A 19,737-nucleotide genomic window follows, 5' to 3' on the forward strand; every position below is an offset into this window, starting at 1 on the left:
GGGGGGGGGGGAGGCGGCCCCGTGTCTTGGATTTTTGAGAGCCGGGCGGGCTCGTAATTTTTGCAGAAGTGCCAGGGGAAGCCGGCTAGGCTACCCATGGACATTTACTCCGACAGTAGTCCCCGAAGCTGATCGAGCTCCGAGGTGAACAAGGGGACGAGAAGCTTGGTCAGCTTCCTATCCCCGAGAGCCGGCTTCGCGGGCGTACGCCGACTTCTGATAACCCGCGTAAGCGGGAGGAGAGGGGGCCTGCATGCTGACCACGGGCCCTCTTGCGGCCACGTGGCGGCAAGATTCTGCGAGCGCACGCGCCCGATGGGATGCCGCCGCAGGCCCGGGCCCACCACTCGCGAGCCTCGGTCCGGGCGCGGATCTCCCGTGGCCCACAGGGCCGCTCGCCTTCTCAAGGCAGTTTCGCCTCGCCATTAAGGATCGGTAATCATGGGGCGTGGGAAGTGGGCACGATCGACCCCCACGCTTCCCCACGCCCCGCCTCCTCGACTCCGTCACGTGAGCCTATAAGTAGGGGGAGGAGAGGGAGCGACAGAGGTTCGCGCGCTCCCTCCCACTCCGTCCCTCCTAGCCCTCGTCTCCTTACTCTCGCTGCCGCCGCAGCCTCCTCCTCAACGCCATCGCTTCTCCACGCCACCTCGTCGCCATGGCACTGTCAAGCTCCTGGGACGGCTCCAACGTCCACGAGGATCACGTGGAGTTCCTTCGCCAGACCCGGCGCCTGCCCGGCGCCGACCGCGTTCAGGTCCGTCTGGCGCCCGAGAGGGAGATCTCGCCGGCGCCGGAGGAGGGCGAGCGGGTCGTCTTCCGCTCGCACTGCCTGCGCGGCTTCGGCCTCCCGGCGAGCGGGTTTCTTCGTTCCTTCCTCGACTTCTACAACCTCCAGCCGCATCACCTCACGCCCAATGCGGTGATGCTGCTGTCGGCCTTCGTCTCCCTCTGCGAAGGCTTCTTGGGGATGCTCCCCACCCTGGAGCTCTGGGGAGAATTCTTCCAGAGCAAGCTCGGCACGGTCGTCGCCGGCGTGCCCGCCCCCTGCGGAGCCTTCATCGCCATGAGGAGGGCGAGCGAGAACAATCCGTTCCCGCCCATCCCCCTGATCCAGTCGGTGAAGGTCTGGCAAAGATCTTACTTCTATGTGAAGAACGTCGCCGAGCAAGAAGACTACATCAACTTGCCGGCTTACGTAGCCGGCCCGCCGGCTGGGAGGCAGCCCTCGTGGAGCTTCCGATCCCGGTCGTTGTCTCCGGCCGGGAACGCCGCCATCTCCCGGCTTCGGGTGCTCATTCAGTCGGAAGGCCTGCGCGGGGCCGACTTGGTGGCCGCCTTCATGGAGCGCCGGATCCTTCCTCTCCAGAGCCGGCCCCACATGATGTGTCAGATGAGCGGCCAGTTCGACCCAAGCCGGCTCAGCACATGGGAGATGCCCCACGCGGAGGTGGCGCTTATGGTTAATTACATCGCCAATTGCAAGCTCAGCGGGGACTGGCAGTACGGCAAGGCGCCGTACTCTCGCGCGAATCCTCCACCCGTGGTAAGCTTCTCTCTTTATCCTCTTTTTCGTCGTCAGCCGGCTTTGCGACGGCCAGCTTCTGACCTTCCGGCTCTCTGTGCAGAACCCTCTTCTCCCGCCGCCGGCTGGGGCGGCAGGGATCGAGCGCCAGTACGTCCCCGACCGCACGGTGGATGATGTTGACGACCCGGACTTGGGGGCGGCCGCCATGGAGGACGCCGTCGTGGGGGACAGCGCCGAGCCCGGAGGCTCGAAGTTCACCGCGAGCTTCGAGGACTAGCCGGACGACTTCGAAGCCGAAGTCGTTCCGCGCTGCCAGTCGGCGGCCGACCAACAGGGCGCCGGCTCGTCCGTCGCGCCGGCTGCCGGCGGCGCGCAGGAACGTTGGGCCGCTCTAGGCCTCTTCGGCAGCCGGCCGAAGAAGTCCAAGCCCTCCGCCGCGGCGACGAAGCGAGAAGAGGCGGCCATGAAGGCGGCCCGCTTCCGCAAAGCCGTGAAACAGCCCCAGGCGGTCTCGGCATAAGTTTTTAACCACTTGCCGTAGTCTCGTCGTTGTTCTTTTTTCTTCAAATGCACTCTTAGCTTTCTTCATTTGCTGGGGAGGGCGCCGCTTTCTCTCGAGCGGGGCCCAGGCGGCTCCGTCGTGGGGCCGGCTGTAGGTTCTTCGAGCTCCCGCCGCGTGGACCCCCGCGCCGATCTTAGGGAGGCCACAGAGCGGAACGCCCGCGAAGCGCGGGAGGAGCGCGAGGCGGTGGAGAAGGCGGCCGCCCAGGCGGCAAAGGGGCAGGCTGAAGCCGTAGCCAAGGCCCAGAAGGAGGCGGCTCCTGCAGAGACGGAGGCGGAAAGCTCGCGCAGCCAGCCTCCGCTGCTCGCCGTTCCCCTCCGAGCCGTGGCCCCCAACACCCCGTTGCCCATGGCGGAGGAGATCATCCAAGACCCGCCGCTGTTGGAGAGGGAGGAGGAGCCCGTGGTCTTGGCCGGGAGAATGCCGCCTGCGGCGCCAACCGGGGCGGGCCAAGGCAATCGATCGCCAGCGGCGACGGAGGAGCCGGCCGGAGGTGAGCCAGGGAGTCGGGCCAGCCTCAAGGTGCAGCTGGCGACGGGCCGGCGTGCTGAAGGAGGCGCCGCTCCGCCGGAGTCGCGCCGAGCCGCGGGCGCAGGCCAGCCGGCAGGAGATCTGGAGGTGGCCAGCTCCGCCGTGTCCGAGTGGACTCCCACCAGGGGGACCGGCGAGCTAGAAGCAGCGGCTCAAGGGGTCCGGAGCCGGCTACGAGCTCAAGCCGCCCTGCTGCAGCAGCTCAACCAAGAGTTCTTGTCGACACGAACCTCTGTCCGGGTAAGTCCTTCGCTCTTGGCTGCTTTGCTTTCTTGACTTCTTCCGTGGGGGCGCGTCAGCGCACCCACTGGGTGTAGTCCCCGAGATTCGGGCCGACCGCTGCGCAGTCGGGTCGGATCTTTCTCGACGGCCACCTTACTTTGCTTTCTTTCTAAACTTTCAGGAATACCACAACCTTCGTGTTGCCGCCTTCGACTCCCAGGCTCGAGAGCTGAGCCGGCGGACCAACGACCTGGCCGACAGCCGAAGTAAGTACTTGGTTTATTTGTCTCCTGTGGGGGCGCGCCAGCGCACCCACTGGGTGTAGTCCCCGAGATTCGGGCCGACTGCCGTGCAGTCGGGTCGAATCTTTCTTGACGACTCCTTTCTTATTGATTTTTCTTCTTCTTTGTCTTCAGGGGCCAACGCCGACTTGAGGAAGGAGCTTGGCGAAGCGAAGGCCGCCCTTTTCGCCAAAGAGGCCGAGTGCACTGCCTTGGCCCAGGAACGGGATCGCCTGGCCAAGAAGCTGGCCGACCAAGAGGAGAGCCACAAAACGGCCCTTCAGGCGGCGAAGGAGAGCGAAGCCGCCATGCTGGCGGAGTATGAGATAGCGGCGGCGACCTGGTCCGAGACCCGGCGAGGCCTGGAGGAAGGCTACGGCCGGATTGAAGACTTGATCGACGGTAAGCTGCTTTCCATGGCCTTCCCCCGTCCCTTGCCGTCTGGGTTTTTTTTGACTTATCTTGGACTGCTGCTTGTTGTTTCTTGCAGATTACTTCCCGGGCTACTCCGTCTTCGCTGCCCAAACCATCGAGGCTCATCGCGAAGCGCGCCGTCAAGCGGGGGCCGACATTGCGCCGGATGCAAACCGGACCCTTGAGGAGCAGCTTCTGGCTGTCCAGGCGCGGCTGCAGCCGGCCCACCGGATGCTCCGCCGGCTCCAACGTGCGGGGGCGCAGGTGCTGGCCGCCCTTTGGCCTGGCGAGACGATCCCCCGCACCCCGAGCCGAACTGCCGACTAGCTGGAAGTCGCAGTCGGACGCTTCGAGGCTTGGAAGGCGTCAGCGGCCCGCCTCGGAGCCGGGCGGGCATTGGAATTCATACGGGCTTGGTACCCAGGACTGAGCCTGGACCAGCTGCGTACTTGGCGGATGGAGGACGACGCGGAGCTGGAGGAGGTGAGGCCGGCTATCGCCCAGCGAGCTTCAACGATCGCCGAGTGCACCGACATCAGCGTTTTCGCACCCGAAATCGATGATGACGGTGTCGCGCAGCCGGAGGAGTGGTTCAGGCTGAACCCGGCGGTGGGCGAGGACTCGGCGGAGGAGATCGCCTCCAGCGACGAGGGCGAAGAGGACGAAGACAACGACGGCGGAGACGTCGAGCCGGCTGGTGGAACAACCAGCCGACCTCAGGCCGACCGTGCCTCCAGCAACGAGGCGCGTGGAAGCGCGCCCTCTGCGGGAGGCGGCGACCAAGCCGAAGTTCGGTAGCCGGCCGCTCCTTCAGCCGGCGCGACCGTCTCCGCCAACCAGTCGGCCGCTCCGCCAGCCTGACCTGCTTTATCTTTCCTGCTTTGTTGTCTTTGAACAATCTTTTGTTAAGTTTCGCAGTTCCACCCACTGGGGGTGTATCCAAACTATGTTGAATGCTGGCCTCTTGGAGGTCTTTTTATGTAAATATTATCACGTGCATGTTTGGTTTCCATTCACGTATGCTTATTTGTCCTTAGGCTTTTCCTTTGCCGCCTTCCCTCATTGGGGAGGCAAGTACTTGAGCTTTCTTGGATTTAAAGTAAAGTGAATGGAAACCGGCCGGCCGGCTGCTCTGGTAGCCGGTCGACGGTGTGGGAGAAACCGGCTTTGTTATATTAATCCGTTAGTCCCTAGCCATTTTTCGTGTGGGCGGTCGTTTCTACCTTTGACCCTTGCCAGTCGGATAGCCGGTTCTTCGAACTGCGACTTTGGCAAGGGAAGGCTTGAGAGCCGGCACACTACTTGTCTGACTGCGGGTAGGACTTCTAATATAACTTCAGTCGGCCAGTCCCCGAGCCGACTAGTCGGACTCGGTGCCGGATAGAATAAGTAAATGATGCGACAAGCATGATATTTTCATTCATAAATAAGGGATGGCAGTCCCCGAGCCCTCCTCGGGGAGCCTATTGTCTTGTACTTAATACAAAAGTTAGCGTGATACATACTGCCTTTCAACTGTAAAATCTTCGAAGGAGGTTGGCGTTCCATGGCCGTTCCGACTCCTTGCCGGAGTCATCTCTTTTGCGTGCCTTCGGCTTCTGTGCGTCGATCAGGTAGTAGGAGTCGTTGCCTAGAGCTCTGCTGATGACGAAAGGGCCTTCCCAAGGGGCTGAGAGCTTGTGCTGGCCGGCTGTTCGCTGAATCAGCCGGAGCACAAGGTCGCCCTCTTGGAAAGATCTTGGCCTGACCTTCCGGCTGTGGTAGCGGCGCAAACCCTGCTGGTAAATTGCAGACTGGCTGAGAGCTAATAGCCGGCTTTCTTCCAGCAGGTCGACGCCGTCTTCTCGTGCTTCCTTGGCCTCCGCTTCCGTGTACATGGTTACTCGAGGCGAGTCGAATTCGATGTCAGTTGGGATGACCGCCTCGGCACCGTACACAAGGAAGAAGGGAGTGAAGCCGGTTGACTTGTTGGGTGTAGTGCGCAGACTCCAGAGGACAGTCGGCAGCTCATCGAGCCAACAGCCGGCCGAGCGCTCCAGAGGTACAACCAATCGGGGCTTGATGCCGGAGAGGATGAGGCCGTTGGCTCGCTCGACCTGGCCGTTTGACTGCGGATGGGCGACGGACGCTAAGTCCAGCCGGATGCCTTGGGCTGCACAGAAACGTGCCAAGGCTCCTTTGGCGAAATTCGTGCCATTATCGGTGATGATGCTGTGCGGCACGCCATACCGAGTTGTTATGTCTGCGATGAAGGTCACGGCAGTCGGCCCATTCAGCTTCTTGATCGGCTTTGCTTCAATCCACTTGGTGAACTTGTCCACGGCGACGAGCAGATGCGTCATGCCGCCGCGCGCCGTCTTGAATGGGCCCACCATGTCCAGTCATCAAACGGCAAAGGGCCAAGTGAGGGGAATGGTCTTGAGTGCCGAGGCCGGCATGTGTTGCTTGGAGCTGAAGAGCTGGCATCCCTTGCAATGCTTGACTAGTTCTTTGGCGTCGTCCAAAGCAGTCGGCCAGAAGAAACCATGGTGGAAGGCTTTGGCGACAAGTGATCTTGAGGCCGCATGGTGGCCGCACTCTCCTTGGTGAATGTCTGCGAGGATTGCAATGCCCTTCTCTTGCTCGACGCATCGCTAGAGGACTCCGGTGACGCTGCGCTTGAGTAGTTCTCTGTTGACGATTGTGTACGCTCCGGCTCGACGCTGGACTTGTCTTGCTTCTGTTTCGTCGGCCGGCAGGTCTTGGTTCACTAAGAAGTTGAGGATGGACTGAGCCCAAGATGGAGCCGCGATTTCTTCTACTGCCAAAGTGGCTACTGCCACTAGGGTGGGCGGGCTGGGCGGTGAGGTGCTGGAGTCGGCCGGCGGCTGTAGTGCTGGTGCAGTCCCCGGGCCGGCTACCGCAGTCCCCGAGCCGGCTGCCGAAGTCCCCGGGCCGGCTTCAGGGGTCTTGAGGTCGGCTACTTGATTCTTCGGGCCGGACCTGGCCGCATCGGGGTCAGGCGGCACGAAGATGGAATCGGATTCCGGAGACGGCTTGATAGACGGCTTGAATAGGCGTTGTAGAGCGACGCCGGTTGGAATTGCTTGCCGGGTGGAGCCTATTCGGGCCAAGGCATCGGCTGGCTCATTGTCGGCTCGAGGTACGTGGAGGAACTCGCACCCTTCAAAGTATCCGCTGAGTTGTTGGACCAGGAAACGGTAGCTCGCCATGTTCGCGTCCTTGGCGTCCCAGTCACCGGATGACTGCTGGACTACCAGGTCCGAGTCGCCATAACATAGGATCCAGCGGATGCCAAGCTCTTTGGCAAGCCGGAGCCCGTGTATGAGCGCCTCGTACTCGGCCACATTGTTGGAGGCGGCGAAGTGGATCTGTAGCGCGTATTTGAGCTTGTCGCCTTTGGGAGAGGTAAGGACGATGTCGGCTCCCAAGCCGGTGCGCATCTTGGACCCGTCGAAGTGCATGCGCCAATGGGTGGAGTCCGGAGCCGGCGGCAGGTACTGGGTCTCGGCCTAGTCGACGAGGAAGTCGGCCAGCGCTTGGGACTTGATGGCGGTGCGGGGTTGGTAGAAGATTGTGTAAGGGGCCAGCTCGATTGCCCATTTCACGACCCGGCCGGACGCATCCCGGCTGCCTATGATCTCGGCTAGCGGGGCAGTGCATACAACCGTGACGGGATGCTCTTGAAAGTAGGGCTTCAGCTTCTTGGCGGTGAAGTACACGCCGTAACACATCTTTTGGTAGTGCGGGTAGTTCTGCTTTGAGGCGGACAGCACCTCGCTCAAATAATACACCGGCCTCTGGACCGGCTGGGCTTGGCCTTCTTCCGGGCGCTGGACTACGATGACGGTGCTGACCACCCGGCTGGTTGCAGTGATGTAAAGGAGCATGGGCTCTTTCTCAGTCGGTGCTGCGAGGACAGGCGGCGTGGCCAGCATCTTCTTCAACTCGTGGAAAGCTTGGTCGGCCTGGTCGTTCCACTCGAAGTGGGTGCTTTTCTTCATGAGGCGGTAGAGGGGGAGAGCTTTCTCTCCGAGCCGGCTCATGAAGCGGTTCAAGGAGGCCAAGCACCCGGTGAATTTCTGAATGTCTCGAAGCTTGGTGGGGATCGCCATTCTCTCGATGGCCTTGATCTTCGCTGGGTTGCATTCGATGCCGCGTTCGGAGACCAGGAAGCCTAGGAGCTGGCCGGCTGGCACCCCGAACACGCATTTCTCGGGGTTGAGCTTGATTTGGAACCGGCGCAGGTTCTCAAATGTTTCCTTGAGGTCTTCCAGCAAGGTGCCACGCTTCTCCGTCTTCACCACGATGTCGTCCACATAAACGTGGGCATTCCTGCCGAGCTGCTTGAGGAGGCACTTCTGCATGCAACGCTGAAAGGTGGCACCGGCATTTCTCAAGCCGAATGTCATAGTCAGGTAGCAGAAGGCTCCGAACGGCGTGATGAAGGCGGCCTTCAGGCGGTCATCTGGGTCTAGCTTTATCTGGTGATATCCAGAGTAAGCGTCCAAAAAACTCAACAGCTCGCATCCGGCTGTGGAGTCTATCACTTGGTCTATCCTTGGCAGGGCGAAAGGATCTTTGGGGCAGGCCTTGTTGAGGCTTGTGTAGTCTATACACATGCGCCACTTGTTATTCTTCTTCAACACAAGGACCGGGTTGGCGAGCCACTCTGGAAAGAAAACTTCCATGATGAAGCCGGCCGCCAAGAGCCGGGCTATCTCCTCCCCTACAATCCTGCGCTTCTCCGACAGCCGGCGAAGGGGTTGTCTGACCGGCTTCGCGCCTTCTCGAACATGCAGTTTGTGCTCGGCGAATTTCCTCGGAACACCCGGCATGTCCTTGGGGGACCATGCGAAGATGTCCCGATTCTCACGGAGGAAATCGGCGAGCTCGCCTTCCTATTTGCTGTTCGAGTTTGCCCCGATGATGGCAAACCTCTCTGGATGCTCGGGGTCAAGGGGTATCTTCTTCGTCTCCTTGGCCGACTGGAAAGATCCTTGATCATCCTGCTCCTTGGGGTCGGGGGACACGGCCGACTGCTTGCCAGCCATGGCCACGACTCGGTCCAGCATCTTCTTCTCTTCAGCGATCACAAGGGACTCGGCCAGCCGGCTGCTGGCCGCGGCGCACTCGGAGGACTTCTTGTAGTCGCCGGCTATGGCGATGACGCCTTTGGTGCTTGGTATCTTCATCTTGAGGTATGCATAGTGGGGAACCGCCATGAATTTGGCCAAGGCAGGTCGGCCCAGCAATGCATGGTAAGGGCTCTCCAGGTCCACCACCTCAAACCAGATCGCTTCCCGGCAGAAATGCTCCTTGTCTCCAAAAAGTACATCAATCTTGATTTTGCCAATGGGGGCGCAGGACAGGCCGGGTACGATGCCATGGAACACTGTCCGAGTGGGCGTGAGCTGTTTTGTCTTGACGTTCAACTTCTCCAGGGTGTCACGATACAAGATGTTGATGCTGCTCCCGCCGTCTATCAATACACGAGAGAAGCGGGCGGCGCGTCTGTCCGTTGCAAGGGTGGCTTCCAGGACCAAAGCATAAGAGCCGGGAGACGGCATCACCTCCGGGTGGTCGGCCCGGCTCCAGCTGATGGGCTTTTCTGACCAATGCATGTATTCAGCGGGGTTGGCAGCGACCACGCTGACTTCCTGGTGCTCTCGGCGTTTGCTGCGCCGGCCTTCGGGCTGGCTGGTGAAGACGACGTAGGTTGCTTGCTCATCAGGGAACTCGTCATGCACGGCTCCGACCGCGGGCCGAGCGGCCGGAGGCGGCGGAGGCGGGCCGGCAGGCGGAGGTGGCAAGAGCCCCTCGCCTTTAGAGATTCGGGTGAGCCAGTTGCACTTCCGGGTCGTGTGGTTGGACGGCTTCGCGCCGCTGTGGAACTTGCAAGGGGCGTTGAGGGTTTGCTCGTAGGAGAAGGCGGGCTGCCAAGCCGGCCTGCCGCCCTTGGGCTTCTTGGGCGCCGGTCGTTCTTCAGGCGGCGCATCTTCGACCGTGGCCACCTGACGGCTAGCGGGAGGCGGCGCAGGGCCCTTGCGCTTGTTGTCGTTCAAGTTGGGGTGTCGGCCGGGCTCTCCAGCCGGCGTCTTGGGCACCGGGTTGAGCACCTTCCCGGACGCGTCTACCCGAAGCTCGGTCTTCATCGAGGAGTCGGCGGTGGCGTACTTGTCCGCTATGTCCAGAAGCTCGTCGAGAGTAGCCGGCTCGTCGCAGAGGAGCTTGTGCTTGAGGAGGGTGCCTTCTCGGCATCCGGCTGTGAAGTACTCTATGGCTTGTACCTCGTGCACCCCTTCACAGGAGTTGCGGAGCTCGGCCCAACGCGTGAGGTAATCGCGAGTGGACTCGGCGGGGCCTTGCACGCACAAGGAGAGCTGTCTGGGCTTGGGAGCCCGCTTGTAGGTGCTGGTGAAGTTGCGGATGAAGGCTTCTGTGAAGTCTAGCCAGCTGTTGATGCTACGTAGCTTGAGGCTGTTGAGCCAAGTCCGCGCCGTGCCTTGCAGCATGAGGGGCACGTACTTCACGGCGACTCGCCGGTTGCCGTTGGCTATGCTAACTGCGGTGGAGTAGTCGATCAACCAATCTTCCGGCTTCACGGAGCCGTTGTACTTGGGCGTGTCTCTTGGGAGCGAGAACCCTTTGGGAAAGGGCTCGTCGCGGATGCGGGGGCCAAAGCAAGGCGGGCCGGCATCGTCTTCTTCTTCCAATGCCAGGGATCGTGCCAGGCGGTCGAGCCGATGGCGGGCATCGTTCTCGCTGATTCCTTCGCGGAGGCCCAGTCGGCCGCTGAGAGTCGGGTGCGCCACTGGCGGTGAGGCGGGGTATCTCTCTCCATGGGGCGGAGGCGGAGGCGGGTCGCCCCGCCACTCCATGGCTTGGGGATAACCGTCCGCGTCCCGCTCGATGGAGATCCGGGTCCGGCGGCGGCTGGTAGCCGGCTCCTTCTCGCGTCGCGCGCGGGTATCGCTCGTAGTCGGCGTCCGGGACGTCGCGCCGTGCTCTCGGCGCGGGGGAAGGCTTTCCGCGCGAGCGTCGGCTTCGTGCCGCTGCGTGGCGGCGTCGATGACTGCTGGATGCGCCGGGTCATGTGGGGAAGGTCTTCGGGTTCCAGGCCGTCCAGCTCGTCTACGGCCGCCTGGGCGGCACGCAAGTTCTCGAGCGGAGTGGCATAGACCGGGCGGTCGACTCCCAGCGCGTCGGCGATGACGGTGCCGCGTTGCTTGACAAGGCCGGCCCGGCTTGGCCCGCTCGGGGCCGGCGTGCTGAAGGCGGCGCGGTCAGCCTCGCACCGGTAGGCCTCAGTGAGGCGTCTTACGGAGGCCAGCCTCCGGCCCTCTGCGAGGAGGGCGAGGTGGCGTGCTTCCAGGGCTTCGTCGTCGGCGTCGGCCGGGAGAGGAGCGGACAGGTCGTGGGCCGCCGCGCGCGAGGCGTCGCGGGCGCTCTCGTCAGCCGGGCCGCTGTGGCCGACAACCATCACTTCGGCGGCGACAGCATCGTGGCCGTCGGCTCGGGGAAGCGGGTCGTTGTAGATCGCGACGTTGGCAGGGAAGGCGCCGTAGGAGGCCGTGTCGGAGTCGACAGGCATCGGGTCGGTGGAACCAACCGACTCCAGGTCCGCAGCGGGCTCGCTGGAGACGTGGAGCTGGCCGAGAAAGTTGGCGAGGCGGTCAGCGCCCGCATCGGAGGCGAGCTCGTCGGGGAGATCGGCGAGGCCGCTTGCCGCACAGATGCTGGCGACGCCTTGTAGCGCGTCGTGGCAAGCGCCATCGGGCGTGCCGGGCTGGCTACGCTCGCTGGGGAGGAAGAGGGTTCCCGTCCAGAACAGGTCTCCGGACGACGGTGCGCCTGGCCCCACGGTGGGCGCCAAATGTCGGGTGGTAGGTGCGACATATGCCAACGGGTGGCTTATCTTTGTGGGAACCAGTAAGACGTCGCCGGTGCCTGGAAGCGGGATGAGGCGAAGACATGCTCGCCGGCGGATCTTACCCAGCTTCGGGGCTCTCCGAGGAGATAACACCCCTACTGCTGCTCTACAGGGTCTCCGCATGCTCACTAGATGAATCGAGTAGCTACGCAACGCTCCTTGAGCTGTTTTGGGGGAGGAGGAGGAAGAAAGGGCACGGCTAGCCTGCTTCTCCTCCTTGTGTGGTATCTAGAACTAGCGGGGGGTCGAACCCTTTGCATGGGTGCCCCGGGGGGTTTATATAGGCCTACCCCCCGGGGGTACAATGGTAATCCGGCTGGGCGCGGGCCCAGCCGTCTGTGACTGCACTCGCCGGCTTCTGCGCCGACTACTGGGGCCCGCCGGCTGGTGGGTCCCGCCGGCTGTCAACTCCTTGGTCACTGTGGCTTCATCTCGCTGACGTGAGCTTCATCGTGGCAAGCGCGGCTACAGTACCGCCGCCTGCCGGGTGATCGCTGTAGCCTTACCGCGTCTTGTCTCCTTAATGGGGCGTCCTCTTCGAGGGAAGCGGCGGGCCGGCTGGCGGAGCCGGCTCCGTCTTGGGCCGGCTGGTTGGAAGCGCGGCCGCCTTCGGCCGTCTCCCTGCTCTAAGGGGCCCACCTCCTGTGGGCCTCGCTGGCGGCCCATCGTGGGTGACGCCAGGGTCAACATGGCAACAGTGCTGCGCCGGACGGGTCATGCCTACCTCGTACGGCGCACTATGCCAGGCGTGCTCTGGGATTCGGGGGTGGCAGGCTCTTCTGTAGCCATGCCCCGTCGCACCGCCGTTAGGTGGGTGCAAACTTTGTGGGTACGGTCTTGACTACTTTATGGGGAGCCGGCTTGAAGGAGTCGGCTTTCTCGTAGCCGGCTTCTTGGAGTCGGCCCTCTCATGAAGGTTGAAGTCGGACCGCCTTCCCAAAGCCGGCCTAGATCGCAGCTGGCGGGGGGGGGGGGGGGGGGGGGAGGCGGCCCCGTGTCTTGGATTTTTGAGAGCCGGGCGGGCTCGTAATTTTTGCAGAAGTGCCAGGGGAAGCCGGCTAGGCTACCCATGGCCATTTACTCCGACACTCATAATGTCTATGTCAAAGAATTTATTGAATGAATGACTATTGCTTCGGAAGAAAATAATGATATGCATGAACCTATAGATAATTATGATTCCGATGATTTGATTGAAATATCCCTTGATGAACATGATGCTTGCTATTCTTGTGGCCATGATGCCAATGTTTATGAAGATGAATTTGCTATAGTTCCTTATGTTAAACATGAGATCGTTGCTATTGCACCCATACTTGATGGTTCCTTTGATGAAAAGCATGATTGCAATGATGTTATTATAAATTCTATTAACGTCAATTGTGCTAATAATATGCAAACCCCTAAGCTTGGGGATGCTAGTTTTGCTATAACTACTATTTATTGCAATGATCATGATTGGGGTGATTCTTCTTTTGATGTTGAAAATTTATTTAAGCCCCATGATGAATATGAGATTGATAATAGTGTTTGCAATATTATTGAAAGTGGGTTTGGAAGAGTGTCAACTTTAGATCCCACATATTTGGAGAATGTTCAATCTTATGAATTTTTTGATAAAAGTGGGTTTGGAGAGGTCATGACTTTAGTTAATGTTAATCCCACTGTTTTGGAAGAGTGTCAAATTTGCATGCATGTGGATCATGTTGAAAATATTGTATGTGATAGCTATTTTGTTGAATTTGCTTATGATACCACATGTAATTATTATGAGAGAGGAAAATATGATTGTAGAAATTTGCATGTTACTAAATTACTTCTCGTTATGTTGAGATTGCTATTGTTTCTTTCCGCTTCCTTGCATATGCTAGTTTTTGCTTGATATGATAATTTGTTTGCCTATAAGATGCCTATGCATAGGAAGTATGTTAGACTTAGATGTGTTTGTCACACGTTTTATGATGATCTCTTTTGTGCTTCAATTCTTATCTTTCATCAGAGCATCATTGAATTTATCAATGCCTAGCTAGGGGCGTTAAACGACAGCGCTTGTTGGGAGGCAACCCAATTTTATTTTTATTCCTTGATTTTTGCTCCTGTTTAGTAATAAATAATTTATCTAGCCTCTGTTTTGGTTGTGTTTTTTTGCGCTTAATTAGTGTTTGTGCCAAGTAGAACCGTTGGGAAGACTTGGGGAAAGTCTTTTTGATCTTGCTGAAGAAAACAGAAACTTTAGCGCTCACGAGAATCGCTGCCATTTTTATTTTGAAGGTGCTATTTAGTTAATTATTTTTGCAGATTATTAATAGATAAATTACTCACTTCCAGCAATTTATTTTAGAATTTTTGGGGTTCCAGAAGTTTGCGTTAGCTACATATTACTACAGACTGTTCTGTTTTTGACAGATTCTGTTTTTCGTGTGTTGTTTGCTTATTTTGATGAATCTATGGCTAGTAAAATAGTTTATAAAGCATAGAGAAGTTGGAATACAGTAGGTTCAACACCAATATAAATAAAGAATTAGTTCATTACAGTACCTTGAAGTGGTGTTTTGTTTTTTTTCGCTAACGGAGCTCACGAGATTTTCTGTTAAGTTTTGTGTTGTGAAGTTTTCAAGTTTTGGGTAGAAGATTTGATGGATTATGGAACAAGGAGTGGCAATAGCCTAAGCTTGGGGATGCCCATGGCACCCCAAGATAATCTAAGGACACCTAAAATCCAAAGCTTGGGATGACCCGGAAGGCATCCCCTCTTTTCGTCTACTTCCATCGGTAACTTTACTTGGAGCTATATTTTTATTCACCACATGATATGTGTTTTGCTTGGAGCGTCTTGTATTATTTGAGTCTTTATTTGTTAGTTTGCCACAATGATCCTTGCTGTACACACCTTTTGAGAGAGACACACATGATTCAGAAATTGTTAGAATACTCTATGTGCTTCACTTATATCTTTTGAGTTATATAGTTTTTGCTCTAGTGCTTCACTTATATCTTTTAGAGCACAGTGGTGGATTTGTTTTATAGAAAATATTGTTCTCTCATGCTTCACTTAGATTATTTTGAGATTCCTACAAAACAGCGTGGAAATTTGCTTTAATTATGTTAGGCATTCAAGATTAGTAAAAAAATTCTTATGAGTGTGTTGCATACTATGAGAAGTTCGATACTAGATAATTGTTTTGAGATATGAAGATGGTGATATTAGAGTCATGCTAGTTGAGTAGTTTTGAATTTGATAAATACTTGTGTTAAAGTTTGTGATTCCCGTAGCATGCACTTATGGTGAACCGTTATGTGATGATGTCGGAGCATGATTTATTTCTTGATTGTCTTCCTTATGAGTGGCGGTCGGGGACGAGCGATGGTCTTTTCCTACCAATCTATCCCCCTAGGAGCATGCGCGTAATACTTTGTTTCGATAACTAATAGATTTTTGCAATAAGTATGTGAGTTCTTTATGAGTAATGTTGAGTCCATGGAATATACGCACGCTCACCCTTCCACCATTGCTAGCCTCTCTAATACCGCACACTTTTCGCCGGTATCATATACCCACCATATACCTTCCTCAAAACAGCCACCATACCTACCTATCATGGCATTTCTATAGCCACTCCGAGATATATTGCCATGCAACTTACCACCGTTCCGTTTATTATGACACGCTCCATCATTGTCATATTGCTTGCATGATCATGTAGTTGACATTGTATTTGTGGCAAAGCCACCGTTCATAATTCTTTCATACATGTCACTCTTGATTCATTGCATATCCCGGTACACCGCCGGAGGCATTCACATAGAGTCATATTTTGTTCTAAGTATTGAGTTGTAATTGTTGAGTTGTAAGTAAATAAAAGTGTGATGATCGTCATTTTTAGAGCATTGTCCCAAGTGTGGAAAGGATGATGGATACTATGATTCCCCCACAAGTCGGGATGAGACTCCGGACTAAATCAAAAAAAATGATGAGATAAAAATAGAGAAGGGACAATGTTACTATCCTTTTACCACACTTGTGCTTCAAAGTAGCACCATGATCTTCATGATAGAGAGTCTCCTATGATATCACTTTCATATACTAGTAGGAATTTTTCATTATAGAACTTGGCTTGTATATTGCAATGATGGGCTTCCTCAAAATGCCCTAGGTCTTCGTGAGCAAGCGAGTTGGATGCACACCCGCTTAGTTCCTTTTGTTGAGCTTTCATACACTTATAGCTCTAATGCATCCGTTGCATGGCAATCCCTACTCACTCACATTGGTATCTATTAATGGGCATCTCCATAGCCCTTTGATACGCCTAGTTGATGTGAGACTATCTTCTCCTTTTTGTCTTCTCCACAACCACCATTGTATTCCACATATAGTGCTATGTCCATTGCTCACGCTCATGTATTGCGTGAAGATTGAAAAAGTTTAAGAACACCAAAAGTATGAAACAATTGCTTGGCTTGTCATCGGGGTTGTGCATGATTTAAATACTTTGTGTGGTGAAGATAGAGCATAGCAAGACTATATGATTTTGTAGGGATAACTTTCTTTGGCCATGATTATTTTGAGAAGACACAATTGCTTAGTTAGTATGCTTGAAGTATTTTTATTTTTATGTCAATATTAAACTTTTGTCTTGTATCTTTAGGATCTGAATAATCATGCCACAATTAAGAGAATTACATTGAAATTATGCCAAGTAGCATTCCACATCAAAAATTCTGTTTTTATCATTTACCTACTCGAGGACGAGCGGGAATTAAGCTTGGGGATGCTTGATAAGTCTCCAACGTATCTATAATTTTTTATTGTTCCATGCTATATTATATTCTGTTTTGGACATTATTGGGCTTTATTATACACTTTTATATTATTTTTTGGACTAACCTATTATCCGGAGGCCCAGCCCAGAATTGCTGTCTTTTGCCTATTTCAGAGTTTCGCAGAAAAAAGAATATCAAACGGAGTCCAAACGGAATGAAACCTTTGGGAACGTGATTTTTGGAACGAACGTGATCCAGAGGACTTGGACCATACGTCAAAAAAGCTACCATGAAGGCACGAGGTAGGGGGCGCGCCTACCCTCCCAGGCGCGCCGTCCACCCTCATGGGGCCCACGTTGCTCCACCGATGTACTTCTTCCTCCTATATATACCTACGTACCCCCAAACTACCAGATACGGAGCAAAAAATCTAATTCCACCGCCGCAACCTTCTATACTCGTGAGATCCCATCTTGGGGCCTTTTTCGGAGCTCCGCCGGAGGGGGCATCGATCACGGAGGGCTTCTACATCAACACCATATCCTCTCCAATGATGTGTGAGTAGTTTAACCCAGACCTTCGGGTCCATAGTTATTAGCTAGATGGCTTCTTTTCTCTCTTTGGATCTCAATACAAAGTTCTCCATGATTCTCGTGGAGATCTATTCGATGTAATCTTCTTTTGTGGTGTGTTTGTTGAGACCGATGAATTGTGGGTTTATGATCAAGTTTATCTATGAACAATATTTGAATCTTCTCTGAATTCTTTTATGTATGGTTGGTTATCTTTGCAAGTCTCTTCGAATTATCAGTTTGGCTTGGCCTACTAGATTGATCTTTCTTGCAATGGGAGAAGTGCTTAGCTTTGGGTTCAATCTTGCGGTGTCCTTTCCCAGTGACAGTAGGGGCAGCAAGGCACGTATTGTATTGTTGCCATCGAGGATAACAAGATGGGATTTATATCATATTGCATGAGTTTATCCCTCTACATCATGTCATCTTACTTAAAGTGTTACTCTATTCTTTTGAACTTAATACTCTAGATGCATGCTAGATAACAGTCGATGTGTGGAGTAATAGTAGTAGATGCAGGCAAGAATCGGTCTACTTGTCGTGGACATGATGCCTATATACATGATCATACCTAGATATTCTCACAACTATGCTCAATTCTATCAATTGCTCAACAGTAATTTGTTTACCCACCGTAATACTTATGCTCTCGAGAGAAGCCAGTAGTGAAACCTATGGTCCCCGGGTCTATTTTCCATCATATTAATCTCCCGTCAACAAGCTATTTCTAGCACTGTTTATTTTGCTTTCTTTACTTTGCATCTTTATCATAAGAATACCAAAAATATTATCTTATCATATCTATCAGATCTCACTTTCGTAAGTGACCGTGAAGGGATTGACAACCCCTTTATTGCGTTGGTTGCGAGGATTTTATTTCTTTGTGTATGTGCGAGGGACTCGTGCGTGGCCTCCTACTGGATTGATACCTTGGTTCTCAAAAACTGAGGGAAATACTTACGCTGCTTTACTGCGTCACCCTTTCGTCTTCAAGGGAAAACCAACGCAGTGCTCAAGAGGTAGCACATCCACATAAGTGAGATATTACTACTTGGTCCAGAACAGATCATTCCCGCTGAAGTTGTCATGAGGATTCACATACAGGGGTTGATTTTTCCTCAAGTGGCAAACTCAGCAAGAGGAATCTCATCCATGCCCTTGGTGGGATCCTTGAGCTTGGTGGTGGTGGTCTTGGTCCTGCGTTGGGGGCATTGGAGCCCTCAGGAGCTTCGTCTTGGTTGCGCAGATGCTTGGAGCCCGTCTCGCGACTGGGATTGGAACGGCCAGCAGGAGCACCGGCGCCACCACCTAAGACACAAAACACAAAAACACGCACGAGAAGAGAGAAGGATCAATGCAAAGACCTCAGCAAAACAGGTGAAACAAGTAGAACTCGCACTTGAGAGTTGCCACGAGATATATTTGACAGAAACGGTAGTACCGCATGGCTGCGCGGTACTAAAATTCTAGTGTTGCTTCTAGTCACGGTAGTACCGTGTCTTGGAGCGGAAGTAAAATTTTAGTGCCGCGCCTCGCGCTGTAGTACTGCTCTGGAGGAGAGGTGGTACCGTACGAGCGGTAGTACCGCACCAGAGATGCGGTAGTACCGCATGGCGGTAGATCCGAGTCCACAACTGAATCTGAGCATAACCGTGACAATGACGCGGTACTACGGTTGATCAAATCTACCATGGAGCAACAAAGCAAGCACAATCTCTACGCATTGCTATTCTCCTACCTCCTACTCTTGCATAAATTTGGCCTAAAATCTCAAGAACAACATGCATCTCCCCAAAAACCTAGAAGCAAACAAACGAACCAAAGAGAGAGGGATTTGGGGAGAAACCTTGTTCCATGGCAAGAGGAAGTGGGTGCGGAATGATCCCACCAGTCGGAATCCGAGGAGAGCGTGTTGGAAATATGCCCTAGAGGCAATAATAAAAGCATTATTATTATATTTCCTTGTTCATGATAATTGTCTTTATTCATGCTATAATTGTGTTATCCGGAAATCGTAATACATGTGTGAATAACAGACACCAACATGTCCCTAGTAAGCCTCTAGTTGGCTAGCTCGTTGATCAACAGATAGTCATGGTTTCCTGACTATGGACATTAGATGTCATTGATAACGAGATCACATCATTAGGAGAATGATGTGATGGACAAGACCCAATCCTAAACATAGCACAAGATCGTATAGTTCGTTTGCTAGAGTTTTCCAATGTCAAAGTATCTTTTCCTTAGACCATGAGATCGTGTAACTCCCGGATACCGTAGGAGTGCTTTGGGTATACCAAACGTCACAACGTAACTGGGTGACTATAAAGGTAGACTACGGGTATCTCCGAAAGTGTCTGTTGAGTTGACATGGATCAAGACTGGGATTTGTCACTCCGTATGACGGAGAGGTATCACTGGGCCCACTCAGTAATGCATCATCATATTGAGCTCAAAGTGACCAAGTGTCTGGTCACGGGATCATGCATTACGGTACGAGTAAAGTGACTTGCCGGTAACGAGATTGAACGAGGTATTGGGATACCGACGATCGAATCTCGGGCAAGTAACATATCGATTGACAAAGGGAATTGCATATGGGGTTGATTGAATCCTTGACATCGTGGTTCATCCGATGAGATCATCGTGGAGCATGTGGGAGCCAACATGGGTATCCAGATCCCGCTGTTGGTTATTGACTGGAGAGTCGTCTCGGTCATGTCTGCTTGTCTCCCGAACCCGTAGGGTCTACACACTTAAGGTCGGTGACGCTAGGGTTGTGAAGATATGTATATGCAGTAACCCAAATATTGTTCGGAGTCCCAGATGAGATCCCGGACGTCACGAGGAGTTCCGGAATGGTCCGGAGGTAAAGAATTATATATAGGAAGTGCTGTTTCGGCCATTGGGACAAGTTTCGAGGTAACCGGTAT

At 54.4% G+C, this 19,737-nt stretch overlaps 1 protein-coding gene across 1 annotated transcript in view; it reads left to right on the top strand.

Annotated features, from left to right (window-relative positions):
- Positions 1 to 658: 658 nt before the first annotated feature.
- LOC147960249 (uncharacterized) overlaps positions 659 to 19,737 on the top strand; it is a 109,832-nt gene continuing 90,753 nt past the window's right edge. The window contains exons 1-2 of the mRNA XM_087533229.1: positions 659 to 1,546; positions 1,629 to 1,694. Of these exons, the coding sequence (XP_087389355.1) occupies positions 659 to 1,546; positions 1,629 to 1,694 (954 nt within the window). The remainder of the gene's footprint in view (positions 1,547 to 1,628; positions 1,695 to 19,737) is intronic.

This window comes from Triticum urartu, chromosome 7A, assembly GCF_056163025.1.
Source record: "Triticum urartu cultivar PI428250 chromosome 7A, HENAU_Tu73, whole genome shotgun sequence".
Classification (NCBI taxonomy): Eukaryota; Viridiplantae; Streptophyta; class Magnoliopsida; order Poales; family Poaceae; genus Triticum; species Triticum urartu.